Raw genomic sequence first — 15,608 nt, forward strand, 5'->3', positions numbered from 1 at the left:
ATTATGTATATAGATTAAAGGGTTTTTAATTCGATACGGTCGTTACTACGTATGTGTTTGCGTAGCTAGTAAATTGATTTGGCGGAGGCGACGTGGTCGTCGTCGTCGCCGCCGTCCAGGACTGCGCTTGCGCGTGGCCGGCAACCCAGATTTTTCGGCGCGGTCGGGAGGGCTCGAGACTCTCGACGTTCCCCTGCACCCACTCGCGCCGACCCATCGCGCCACCATTCGGCTGTTACACTGCCGCTGCTACAGGACATGCGGGGCAAGAGCAGGAGCAGCAGCAACCGAGGCGGGCGGCGCAGCGTCAACAGCGACGGCGGTGGCGGCACCGGTGTACGGCGAGACCTAGAAGAGGACGACGGTAACCGGGTGATCGGTAGCGGGTCGCGGAAGAGGTTGATGCAGTGGCGGTGTACCTTCGTCGACGGGGTGGGCGTACGCGGTGGAAGAGGCACGACGATGGTGGCGTCAGCGTCGGCGTCGTCGGTGGCAGCGGTGGCGGCGGCGGCAGTGGCGCTGGCAGTGATAACCGCGGCGGCCGACAGACTACGATGCGCCCGGCTCCCGGCCGCAGGCAACAAGTGCCCCGTCAAGTCCGACCCTGAATCCAGGTATGATAATAATAGTATACTATGTAATATTCTAATGTAATAATATTATTGATAATTTATAATGATTATAATAATTTTACGCCGATAACTCTGCTCCGTTCGATTTTATTGACGAAAACTTTGCCTACGGCCACTATAATAATACGACGCGTGTAAATATTTGTAACGCACGTGCGTTTACAGTGAATAAAATATATCTATTACACGTCAATTTAACAGAGCATATAATTTATTACGCTATAGACAATAATAATATTATGTAATATAATACCCAAATAATAATATATCGTATGGCTTAGTGCACGATCGGTTACACGAAGGGTGTATAGTTTATTTAGTTGATGCCTCGACATTATGTTTTGTTATTTTTAAAATAATATTATCAGATGGAGTCTATGACAGTTTTATTAAAATTTCTTTAATCTTATTATCATATAGCATTAATACACATCATAATAAATAGTAATTGATTACCGACTAAAATATAATTTTACGCGAGTAGGTTTCAATTTTTTCAAAAAAAAGTTATTCTAAATGAAATACGTATAATCATCGATTTCGAAGTATTTTTCAATACAATACGTTTAGCCATTGCATTGTTGGAAAATTGGTTTGTTGACAGTCTTAATTGATTCTTATGCGCCTTACGTTTATATATTATGTCGACCGAGGAACTGACTTCATAAAATCGCGTTGACATTAATATAAAGTATAATTATTAAGCATTATAAAACTTCAATGAATTGAAACGATTATATTATGCTAAAATATATAATATTATGTGATCAAAATGTAAAAAGCCGGAAAGTTTAAAGCGGTTGACTAAATTTAGTGGTTGGAATTTATGAAAGTTGTTTTACTGACTCTTAATTTTGATATACCTATATTCAAATAAATAGTCATATTTAATAGATAATAGTTTTCAAATGATATGGTTGTCGGACATATAGAATTTATCACACTAGCGTGAAAACTGAGATTAAGTTACCAAAACAGTAATCTAATATTAGTATCTACTAATTTTGATATTTACTAATATGAAAAATAATTAAATACATTTTTATTAAATTAAACTTAAACTGGAATCTAATACAGAAACGTCGTAATTATGACGATGGCGTACCCAGAATCTTAATACTGTTACGCCTAACTCACGAGAATCACAAAACTTTTAGTATCAACCCACTAGATAAATGCACAAGAAAGCCGTTTGAAAAGAAAATTACTTAATTAATATAATATTTTGATAATAAAATACTAATTTTCCATATGAACTTTGGCATCTATTTATAATAACATTTAAATATTTGAATTGTTTTTTCACCGATTTTAATTTTAAGTTAAACTTAACGAAATAATTTTTACTATAAGGGGTGGATTATTCCATTAATAATTAGCTGGATATTCGAGACTTGAGTACCTACATTATTAATGTAAATTAATGTATGAAAATATAAACCTCTTAAGAAGACGTTGTCTTGTCTTCATCTTACCCCCTAACGCAAATTTAGCGTTCAGAATAATCTATTTTACTCTGCTATTTTTAATATTAGAGTGAATTGACTTTTATCAAATGTAAACGTAAGAGTTATTATTCAGGACCCCACATAAGCTCGATTTTAGATTATAATTTTTAAGCAAATTATGAGCACTTTAAAATTTAAAATTATATTATAAGTTTTATTTTTTTTAATATTTACAAATATTTTTTTACAATAAGAAACGATGTTACAAAGATTCGATAGTCTTATGTATAATAATTAAATAATTAAAAAAAACATAGAAATAAAAATAGTCTTTAGTAATTATGTGTGTTAAATATTAACAGGATCCTATAGGAACCACATAAAATTGAGAAAAAACTGTGGGTCACTCACCTAGATCTATGCATCTGAGTATCTAAATATAATTGTGTGATTGATGTAAATCATAATTTACAATTTTAAAAATTTTAGTTTAAATGAATTAAAAAATACTATTCGTTTTTATTTTATACTGAGCAAGCGTATTATAGCATTTTCTGGGAAGTCTTTATTCTACCTATTTATTACGTATTATAACGATAAGCTAGGTAGCTACTTTTTAAATTCTTAAATACTTGGAAAATTCCGTCTGTATTTTAGTTGTTTTTATTTTATTTTTTTAACTTTTATAATGAAATATTACAGCTCAACTGTTATTTACGTGGTATTTTGATATTTTTTTTAACACATTATACCTCGCATGTTTTTCAAATTTAGAGCTAAGCGGTAGCTTTTAAATAATCTACTTGTTTATTAGAGCAGCCCTGTAGTTACATGATTTTGGGCTTCACGTTTCACGTGAGGGTTTTTTCGTAGTATAATTACTTAAATATTATGTGTTCCGCTATTAAAAGGAAACTGAAATTTTAAATCAAGGGTTAACACGTTCTAGAATTTTTTTTTATTATTTTTTTATAACCGTGATTATATTCTTAAGATTATCAAATTTCAAATCACACGTACCTAAACATTACTCCGACCTATGTAGTTAAACTACATCAGTCCAACCACATCTCGGCTATTAATTTAATTTTTCTGAGGTGTTCAACAAAAACCTGTCACATCTTTTTTATCAATATAAAAGTGTTAGTAAATTATAAATTACGATTGGTTAACAGGAACTTTGAATTTAAATATTCAATTAAATTAAGCTAATAAAGAAACCATAAGAGGAGACACATTGTACTATTCGCAATAATTAGAACGCATTAGTAATAATCGCACTTACTATCTTAATCTACTCTACGTTACTACTATGCTTTTTGAAATTTCTTTGGCAGTTATTGATAGTTTTTACTTACTTATTACGCACTTGTTTCTACTGAAAGTCGAAAGAAATGACTTCTTAAAAGTACCAACTGTAGACTCGATTACTAATTAAAAGATAGAAGCTATTGAAACTTTTGGAGTAGTCTCTGTACCCTAAATTACTGGCACGAGAAAATAACATCATTGAAACATCAACTCGATCTATGTATTGCCAAAAGTCTAAGACGCGAAATACGCGTTAAGAAATTTTTTGCTATGAGCAAATTAAAACGAGGTTGGTGATTATTTCCAAAGTGTAATTCTATTAATCTTACTAATTCCTTATATCATTGCAAATAATTTTCGATTTTATCCTTATATATACTTGTGTATTAATCTGTTTTAAATTATATTGTTTACATAAAATAAAATGTTATTACCTATAATAAAATATATAACCTATTATTATCGCATTAATTTAATGTACTTTATCAGCTTAAAATCTGGTAACTTGAAACTTTAATTAACTAACCAAGATATTTTATACAACACTTATTTATTAAAGGGCAGTCATTTAAATGCTCGTTAAAATTATATACATGCATAATTTATTTAGGTAGATATAACTGTGAAATTAATTGACACACGACTAAATATTCACACTTATTATTAATAACAATTTAAATTTTCGAAGTGTATATTTAATTTATATTTTTACGATACTTCGAAAATTTATTTTTGTTACTTTATGATACACTTTTAGGTAGGACAAAAATACATCGAACCAAAATTTTAGCTATTAAACTGAAACTTGTTTGTATTAATTTATATTCATATAAGTCAAATAAATAATAACGTAAGTTTATCATAATATTGTATGGGTTTACTAAAGAATTTTAGGTTAAGTTTGGATATTAATTAAAGTTAAACTACCTATAACTTATAAAATATACAGATAAATTATGTAAAATACAAAATATTGCAAACACGTTTCGGAATTTATAGAACTTTAGAGGAATGTTCATAAGATTATCTTCACTAATGAAAACTACAATTTAATAATGTATATTTTTATAATCTTTTTATCAGTAGTGTTGTAAAGTATTCACATATTTTTCATATTAAACACTATAATTTGTTTTTAGAGGTTCTTTAAGAAATTAATTTAGAATTTGGAATTGTTTTTTTAAACTTATTTATTACGATAATGCATTGCTAGTCCTAACTACACTACAATTCGAATATTTGATGAAAAAGTACTTAATGTAAATATCTTAAATACCTTATGATATATAATATACCATGTATGCCTGGTCATACTAAAATCTATTAATTTTTTATTTTCAAGCATCTAATAATAATTGTATGATATCTACAATCATAATAAATAAGTTAATTAACCTAATCTTACCTAACTAACATATAATAAATAATATTAAACAGTTGGTGTTTATGTAATTAAAATAATGTATACTCTTATATTTTTTTATTTATTAAATTTATACGGTCCACTATTTTAATGTATTTAGGGTGGAATTATGTTTTCTAACAGTTTTTGGGATTTAAACAGCAGTATACATTTCATTTGCGAACATGTATACTATTTACTCTTTTCGTTTTTTTTCTAACTGACGTATACTATCCATTATCTATAGAATGTAATAATGTTAAGGAAACACTATATTCTCCATGGGCACGTGTATCCTTGTGGGTTTAATTGTCACCCTCCTTATGGTCGGCGGGACTTACGAAAGTCAGCCAAAACGATTTACGGCTTTTGCGAATTTACGTGACTCCGCACAATTCGTGGTATGAATAATAGCATTTATAAAGTCTTTTTATTCCCTAACATTTTGTTTTCTGTACACAAACATTATTTGTACATTTTCGGCAGAATAACCAATTATTTATGAATAATAAAACATTGTTATAATTAGTATTTGCTACGCACACGTAAGACTAGACTTGATAATATATTATAAACCACATTTAAATGTGTTTAAGTGAACATTTATCAAAGTTTAATAAATTGCGTTGTTAAAATGACCGTATATATGATTATTTATGTTACCATATTGATAAAATCATTTCTATAGTTTCTTATAATAAATCATTAAAATTACTATTTTAACTTATTACATTATAAAAAATCGCAACCGTTTTAAATTAAATAAAATACTTATTTAAAAATAATCTATTAAATGTTAAATTAAATTAACGAACTTAAAGCGGTAAAATTGAATTAAACCAAAATTGTATTAATAAAAAATAAAAAAAATATTTTTATTTTTTTATTACGATATGTTATAATTATACTTTCATTAATAAAATTAACAAATAGTAATTTTTAGTTTACATCACTTCATCAGACAAATTTGTTAAATAATTTAAACTAGTAACTACTTCTAATTAAAATAGTACCTACCTGCACTATGTGTATTATTTTTTTTAGATTCTGAACGGAGTGAAGAATGTATTGATTTTACAATGATGTATGTTTTTTTTTTTGTTTTTTTTTTTTTTTTTTGTGTCTGTGTACAGCATAACTAGTCGAAATAATGCTCCAATTTCAAACAATGGGGGTGGTTTCCGATGTAAAAGTGAATATCCTTGGTGCATTATAGAGGTAAAAAGTTAACATTTTCCAACAGTTTTCAAAAAAATCGAGAAAAACAAAAAAAAATGACGGAAAAACGGCAATTTTTACGCAAAACCAGTTTTCGACCAAATCGATTTTTTTTTATGGTTGTAATTCAAAAACTAATCACTGAAAATACTTGAAATTTTCACCAAATGTTAATGTCAGTGGTATCTGTATATAGTTAAATTTTCAAAAAATTTTGACTTTTTTTGAGTTATTTATAGACCACTGAAATTTTCGATTTTTTTGAGAAATTTTTTTTAAAGTGTCGATAAAAAATTTTTGGATGACCAAAAAGTTTTGAAAATTTAATACAAGGTTCCTTATGAGTTGTTTTTATTGTAGCTAAAAAAAATTAAAAATCGTTAGTCACAATTTTTTTTTATAAGAGTTTATAGTTCAAATTTTTACGAAATCTGTCGAAAACGCGAAAATTTGCAAGTAATTTTGAAGTTGAAAAATCATAAAATTTTTTTCTTTTATAACTAAGTTTTGAAAATTTGGTACAAGGTTCTCCATACATTTTTCTTCAAATATCTGTAAAAAAAACTCTACCGGATTCAGACAAAAAATTTTTATGAGTGTTTGAAATTTAAATTTTTACAAAACCGCGTTAAATAACGGTTTAGCCTCAAACGATTTTTGATATTTGTTATAATTCAAAAAGTATAAGTCGTAGATACTTGAAAATTTTACCAGTTATTTAGATTGGCATTTTATTTACTTGATTTAATTTTCAAAATATTTTGAGTTTTTTTGAGCTATTTATAGACAACTGAAATTTTCAATTTTTCTGAAAAATTTTTTTTGAAGGGTCGATAAAATTTTTTTGGCCCTATCAAAATACTTGAAAATTTTATACAAAGTTCCTCATATATTATTCTTATAGTGATTAAAAAATTATAAGAATACATAGGCACAATTTTTTTTTATTAGCATTTGAAGTTCAAATTTTGACGAAAATTCGTCAAAATTATGAATATTTGCAAATTATTTGAAGTTGAAAAATCATAAAATTTTTTGTGTTTATAACTAAGGATTAAAAATACAACACTAAGTTTTCCATAAGTTTGCCTTCAAGTATCTATAGAGAAAACTCGAAGCATCATTATAGGAAAAATTTTAAGTGCGTTTGAATTTTAAATTTTAACGAAATAGCGTAACGATAACGATTTATCCTCAAACGATTTTAAATATTTGTTATTATTCAAAAAGTATAAGTCGTAGATACTTGAAAATTTTACCAGTTATTAAGATTCGCGTTTTCTTTACGTGATTTAATTTTCAAAATATTTTGACTTTTTTTGAGCTACTTATAGACAACTGAAATTTTCAATTTTTCTGAAAATTGTTTTTTTATGTGTCGATAAAATCTTTTTGGCCCTATCAAAATACTTGAAAATTTAATACAAAAATCCTCATAAGTTATTATTATAGTGATTAAAAAATTATAAGAATACATAGGCACAATTTTTTTTTATTAGCATTTGAAGTTCAAATTTTGACGAAAATTCGTCAAAATCATGAATATTTGCAAATTATTTTGTAGTTCAAAATTCATAAAATTGTTTGTATAGGTAGCTAAGAGTAGAAAATTTAATACAAGATTTTCCATAAGTTTTGCTTCAAAAAGCTATAGAGAAAATTTTAAGAGTCATTATAGGAAAAATGTTTTGAGCGTTTGAGTTTTAAATTTTTATGAAATCGGAATATTTGTTTCAAAATAGAATATATGACAATATTTAATTATAATATATTATAGACTGACAAATCATCTCCGTTCAGAATCGTTTTTCGTATACAATGATACTTATCATTGCATTCAAATTTAATCTACCCTAGTCCGAGGTCTACCCCACCCCCTAATGTACAGCAGAGCGGTACCCACTTGCCGACTTTTTAATTATTACTTATAATATATAATAAATTTACCATTTGTGTAGGTATTGATACTTGTGAAAATTCATGCCGCTTTTATTTATATATCACTTATAACAATTTTAATAACATTCAATAAACATTTAACTAAAGTGAACTAAAATTAACTGCAAGTCACTACAGGCCACAATATTTTGCTATATACCTATTATTGTTATAAAAAAATGTGTAATAGTTATAAAACGACGACTTAAAAAAATTAAATAGTTCAAAATCTTTTAATAATTAATAAATTAATAATTAAAAATCGCATGCTAGGTTTAAAGTCGTATTCATTTTTGTATAAACAAATAAAATGTGTTGATTTCAATAACTACTTTATTTAGCTATGCAATTAATTAATGTAAGACATTTTATAAATTATATACTTGTCAAAATGATTGTTGAATGTGTTTGATGCCATGAAAATGCTCTAAAGTGTTATAAGACTGCTTCCAAATATAATATATATATATATAAGCGTTAACATGAAATGAGAGCATATAGTATGTGTATATAAAAAAATGAGTGCAAAGGTCAATTGGGTGAAAGCCAAAACCGATATAAGAGGCAGCAAATCAATAATTTTATGATGCGAGTACAATTATTATATGGTAGCATTAGTGGTTGAAATGTTTTTCTTATATATTGACAACTCTTGTACTTTGTAATTTATATATTATTTATTTATAGATATGTGTAGGTGGTTTTCTTTAAAATAGTCTTCTCGCATAAACATATGATTTCCGTACACATACTGTGTGTCTATAAGTGCAAAAATAAAATTTTAAGACAAACAAAAATACAAAATAAGTTTAAGTGCATGCCAATCACAGCTATGGCTATAAAGACTTTGATAATTTAACTACCTATAATATTAATTCCTTTTATGTTGGAACGTCGTAAAATAAATTAAGTTAAGCACATTTCATGTTCATTTTCATGTAATATACTCGCATATGTGTATTATTTACATTTTATAAAACGTATTTAAACTAAAATTAATTTAGGATATTGGGTAATTAAATTTTGGACTTACTTTTATCACATGCCATATTATTTTATTGGAAGATAAATTTGCATATAAATAATTATTTTCGTTTTTTCTTTAAATCAAGTTCTTTAAAAAGTTTTTACAACATTTTACTAAATTTAAAATTGTTGGGTACTACATAATAATATCTTGAAGAAAACTTGTTTCACACTTAACAAAATCTAATTTCTTTAATATAAATGAAAAATACTTACGAGCACAAACATTTATAAAAAGTCGATTTTTTTTTTATAACAAAAAATGAATTCAAAACAATTTTTATAAAGTTCTATTTTATAAATCTTTTTTAAACTTTATTAATTTTATCATATTAGTTATTTTAATATATAAAATATAATTATAGGTACTTATGATTCAATCACTACTATCTATAGTCAATTAAATAAATAATATAATAATAAAACTCGTATGATGCGTTGTATAAAATATTTTTAATTTTTATTATTATTCAATATCGGTATACCTATCCCATTAGATATTTTAATTATTCCAATCTGTCAGGTATCATATAAAATTATTTTTTTTAATTCTAAAAAGGAAGGAAGTACCAAACTACATAGGTATTATAATATAATATCCGATAACATCGTAATATATTTTTACGTGATTCTTCATCGGCGTTATATTATAACTATATATTATCATATAAAATATATTATACAATATATTTTGCACATCTCCGTCTGTGGTAAAACATGATGTGATTAACACAATATTGGGCACATCTTGCGCTTCCACCAGAGCATATTATTTCTATAACACTTGAAATACAAACAATATTTCCTCAAATAAATATTAGTTAACACAGCATTATTCAATTTCAAGACCGAATGTTCGAAAAAACCCATAATTTTTAAGTCCTAAAAAAAGTGCGTAATAAAATTTTCCTCATTACAACCATTGTTTACAATAAAATAATGTGTAAAAATAAAACATTCAAATAATGCAGTAGAAATATACATATTATAATATTATATTTCAAAAACTTTTAATTGTCTAGACTATCACCCTAATATATGAAAGTTTTTAGATTAACTATATAAAATAAAAAAAATGGCATACATCAAATTATAATTCAAGTAATGTCTGGGCCATACAAAAATTAAACAACAAGCCGTGAACCGATTATTAGAAGAATGAAGTGTGTCAAGAAATATTAATAATAATATATGCATTAACAACTATATACATCCAAAATATAGACAGAATAATTATTACGTTTCAATACATATCTTAAAACTTAAAAACTATTCTGGAAAAACAACGAATGATCTATATACATTAATACATAATATATTCGACATTTATATAATGCCTTTAATCATTATAAATTTATTTAGTAGTACTTGTCATTGTCTATGTATTAAATTGTATAATCAACACGACTACATAAAAAACAATAATAATAGAACGTTAGTAAAATATATATTTTTAATTTTAAATTTAAGTCTATTTTTTTGTGATATTATTAAACATATTTTTCTCGGACATACTGTCCTAAAACCCCGCATTTATCTCTCAGTGATAAGCACCTACAGTGCACAAATCACATAAAAATTATAATAATAATCTTATGAAATCGAAGGGCCACTACAAATTTGTACGAAAATGATAGACCAGTTATTAGTATATCATTATATATATACTAACGCGTTACACAAATAAAGTACCTCATAAAATTTAAATCATAATATTATACATTTGAATGTATCTGAAGATTTTATTATATCAAATCAATTTCAAAATCACTATTATTAACCTTTTATGTAATATATAATACATTGAATACATTACCTATTCATGTTTGGCATGTATAATAGCACACAATCAGCTCATTGTTTATAATGATGATCGATCGTGCTGTGCACTTAATTTAAATGTTTATGTTTTATGATAATGCATGGAATAGTAAGACAGAACGAATCAGTAGATAAAACTAAAGAGTCATGGTGGTTGGCTAGTTGGCTTATCTCAAGTATGTTCGTATTTAGATATAGTACTTTCGCCAATATCATTTTAAATATTTATTAACGACTTGGGTAATTTAGGGTTAAGCGAAATACAAGTGGATGAAACTGCCCTAATGGCTCAAGAGAGAATTATATTGTTACGTGAAAGCCATTAACAAAACCTATAGTTTCAAAACTAGTTAGGTACCTCATAAGTCATTGACCATTAGATCAAAGTGTGTTTTTGAAAAACAAACCTTTTTGAACATTTTAAGTACTTTTTTGTTGAAATTTTAAAAATTTTCTACAAAAAAAAAAAAAACATTTTTCAAAAACAATGAATTCGAATAAATAAAATAATAATGTAATTTAAGTTATTAAATGAAACCGAAAATAGGTTACACGAAAGTTTATTTTAAAAATGTAAACATATCTTATTGGTTTTTACATATAATAAAACATGAAAAATTGAATTGAAATGAAACGAAATTTTCTATATCAAAATAAAAAAACCATATAAAAAAATAATATTGGTAACAATAAACTATGTGTTTTTTTTCAATCATTATATGTATTGCGAATACAAGTACGAATATTTACGTAATGAATCGTATTATATTATTGAACGTTATATGTTTTCAAAAAAAGTTCATATTCAAATTGGTTATAAACTATTCACTATTTTATACTTAAGTAAATACAAAAGCACACACTTGATATTTTAGTATTGAATTTAGTTTTCACTTCACAAAAAGTTTGTTTACGATAAATAAATGTATTATATTTAAATTGTAATAGAATTTTACATCATACTATAGTAGAAAATGTGATTTTTTCAGTATATTTAAACAATATTATAATATCAAGACTATTTAAATCATATGTATTTAATTATTGTGAAATGTATGAAAAAGATTAGATAATATGATAGAAAGACTAACTGTTACGACCCACGAAAATATTTTATAAATTATACCCGATGTATTCAAAGAACTGTATTAGAAATTTACATAGAAATAATAATATATGATTTATATTTGAATTAAATATGAACTTTTTTTTAAAAAAAAGTTAGGCATAATATTTAATAATGTAGTATGGTTCATTAACGGTTTAAATATTTCTAATAGATTGACTACAAGTTATATATAATGTTTAATCTCGTGATTTTCAATACAATAAAAATTAGCGTCGCATTATAATATATAACCAACGTCGATTGCATTTTCACAGTATTTTTCTCTCGTTTACTATAAACGTTTTATATTTGATTTTCTAGATCCCACGCGTATTTGCTGTTACTGCAGCTAGGACACCAACGTGAGCACAATAATACTTAGAAAAATGAGCGTCGATTGCGTTTACACCAGTGCAGTAACGTTACTGCTGTGCTGTTCGGCCGTCCTAGGACGACCTTCGTCCAATGGTGGAGCAGACGCTGGCGGCGGCGGAGGCGGTGGAGGCGGTGCCGGCGGCGCTGGTGGCGGTGGTGCAGGTGGCGGCGGCGGTGGCGGGTCGGCGGTCGACGACACCGACGAGATCCCGGTGGTGGTGACCAGCACCGGTCTGGTGCAGGGGTACACGAAAATAATTGCAAACCGCGAAGTGCGAGTGTACACGGGCATACCGTTCGCCAAGCCACCGGTGGGTCAGCTCAGGTTCCGGCGCCCGGTGCCGGTCGATCCCTGGACGGGTGTGCTGAACGCCACCAGATTGCCGAATACGTGCTACCAAGAGCGGTACGAGTACTTTCCCGGGTTCGTTGGCGAAGAGATGTGGAACCCGAACACCAAGCTCTCCGAGGACTGCTTATACTTGAATATTTGGATACCGAAGAAACAGCGCACCAGGCACCATTCGAATAACGCACATCATGCCAAGGTGAGTAACCTGCAGAACACGTCTTGTACTCGTAACGTTAGATATAACGCATTCAGATGATCGGGGGTGAACGCTCACATAACGGCAGGCCGCGGGGGTCGGAAGAGGGAGGGAGCTAACCTTAAGACGCTATATCAATTCAAAAATGATCGATTCACGTTCATTAGTTAAGTAACTAATTTGATTTATGGACAGATTCGCATAATACATTAATACATTTCCCAGTCACCGTTTTTCTGTCCAGCGATTTTCCGTATTTGACATTTCTCCGTCAAAAAAAAAAAAAATAATAATAAAAGTGATACAACAAAAAATAACGACAGTATAAAACAATTAATTTTAATTGTACCCTGTATATTATAGGTGTGGTCCTTTTATGGTGGTTTGAAAAAAAAATGTAAATTTCTCAAGTCACATCCACTAAATAGGTTCAGTAACACATACAAATGAAATATTATATGTGTATAATGTAAATTGACAAACTAACTTTGACCTATGTATATTCTTATAGATTTTATCAAATAGTTGTACCTATGTCCTATAAAGATATTTATACTTGAGAATAGTTGAGATATTAATTTTTACTATCAAACAACATTTTATTATTTTTGCAAGCCAATCATAGGCCTTTCTATCTGACCTAGCCTTCGAAATTGTATTTAAATTATATTAATTTAATATTAACAATTGCGATACATACTAATAGTGCAATATTTTGGGATCATTTCTCTTTCCCCTTTTGATTAAAACTTTATTTGCATTTAGATATTTAGTTAGTACAGAATACTTTTATCAACGTATTGTTTTCTTTTTTAATTTTAAAATGTTTCCATTTTACTAATTATAGCATTTGTACCTAAGGATCTTACTTACATAATATTTTAATTGAAAATAATTATGTAGTATAAAAAATGAAAAAATTTTAGAACCATTTTTAGATTATTTTGAAAATATATAGCATGGTAAATTAAACGACCAAAAAAATAAAAAATAGCCAAAAATTTAAATTTTAATTTTAAAATGATTTTTAAAAAATTTATTAACAACAAATAATTTTTTGAAGTTGGCACAACTATTTAGGTTGGTTTTAGATGGAAAACATCCATCAATATAGCATTTCGTTAAAGCTTTAAATAAAAAATATGTTTTTGGCCTTGAATCTTTGAAATTTTTTTTACCAAGTTTGAATTAAGTAAATAAAAATAAATAGCTCCAAATTTAGCGATGGTAAGCATTATAATAATTATCTCCATATAATTGTCAACTTAAAATGTGATTTTTGATTAAATTTTATTTATATGTCATTATTTCGGTTTACATTGGTTTAGTACTTTTTATTTTTTACTTTTACGTATTTTATTTATTAATCATGGTTAAAATAAAAATAAACATTTGTGATTTGATATGTAGTTCAACCAATTCTTATTTTTGTTCAAAATTGTTCAAACAATAGACGGGAAATCATTAAAATATTGTTTTTAATCAACCACCATTTTCCCTTAAATTTAATATTAACGTATTAGCAGCTTCGGATTAACTGTCACCACAATAATATAACATATTTTGTTTTGAACGGAAGTGATCCATGTTGATAAGATATCAGACTGACGTCTAACTGTCCAAGTCACTAATACTGAGACGCATAATATACCTGTCGTATTTTTTGCGCTGTATTACATAATATGCAGTCACAATATTATATAATATTTAATCACAAGAAGAGGAAACAAGCGTATTTTTCATCTATATTTTCCCTCGTTTTATTTCGATAGCTTTTTATATCTCAAACTCCCTTCGTTAAGACTCTGTTTTTCCATCTAATCTCTTGCTACAATATAATATTCGTGTGTGCAATTATGTCGTGTCACGTGAGAATGCGTGCAACGACAGTATATATATATATATGCATGTATGTATAGAACGTTTTAATAAAATATCAAATTGGGTACGACGAACATTGCTCGTTTATGTTATTACTATATACGCCTTGTTATATTCACGACTACACTAATAGATTCGTCATTTCGTCTACTTGTTACGTTTTTTCCCCCGTGCACGATCAAGTTGATTAAAAATCTAAACTGACAAGAAGAAACTTCTTCTATCTGTTGCATATTTATACGTATATTCACAGTGATTACAAATTCATCGATTAAATAATATACTATAATACATTAAATATTTAATCGAAGATAAAGTAAAGTGTAATAAATTTTATCACTCGTCATATTTTTAAATAACAGAAATAACAATCGTTTTGCTCATATAAATATATATTTTATTACATCTATGATTGACGATCGAGCTTTAACTTTTTAAATTATAATAGACAATTATTTTGTGATGAAATTTTAAGTCAATGCTTTGTTGAATTATTGAAAAATATTACCAAAATATACGTTGATAATAACTTTGTAAAAAGATTCTACATCTGCCATTAAATTATGAGCAAAAAATTATCTAGTTTAGAAATTAGGAAACTATAACGCATTTTTAAACTTTTCATTAAATAATCGAGATTATATGACATTTAATCGATTTTGAAAAAAGTCGAGGAAGTGACTTCCTTTCTGCGGTATAGCGGGTGTTGAGTGTACCTCGTCACTGTAATGGATGTGTTAAATTTTAATTCAATGATTAATAGTTGTATAATGTATATGATAAAAAACAATTCCGAGTGGAAACAGTCTGTCAGTATAATATATTTCTTTTATTATATAATACTTTAATTGCTATTTGTTATTTATTTTTCGATCAGTATTAACAATTAAACTAGATTTT

General features: G+C 27.5%; 1 protein-coding gene across 1 annotated transcript in view; it reads left to right on the forward strand.

Moving 5' to 3' along the window:
* The first annotated feature begins 491 nt into the window (after positions 1–491).
* The window catches only part of LOC114130181 (acetylcholinesterase), a 40,440-nt gene continuing 25,323 nt past the window's right edge, over positions 492–15,608 (forward strand). The window contains exons 1-2 of the mRNA XM_027995086.2: positions 492–614; positions 12,226–12,827. Of these exons, the coding sequence (XP_027850887.2) occupies positions 12,291–12,827 (537 nt within the window). The 5' untranslated portion in view covers positions 492–614; positions 12,226–12,290. The remainder of the gene's footprint in view (positions 615–12,225; positions 12,828–15,608) is intronic.

The sequence above is a fragment of the Aphis gossypii genome, chromosome 1 (genome assembly GCF_020184175.1).
Source record: "Aphis gossypii isolate Hap1 chromosome 1, ASM2018417v2, whole genome shotgun sequence".
NCBI classification, from domain to species: domain Eukaryota; kingdom Metazoa; phylum Arthropoda; class Insecta; order Hemiptera; family Aphididae; genus Aphis; species Aphis gossypii.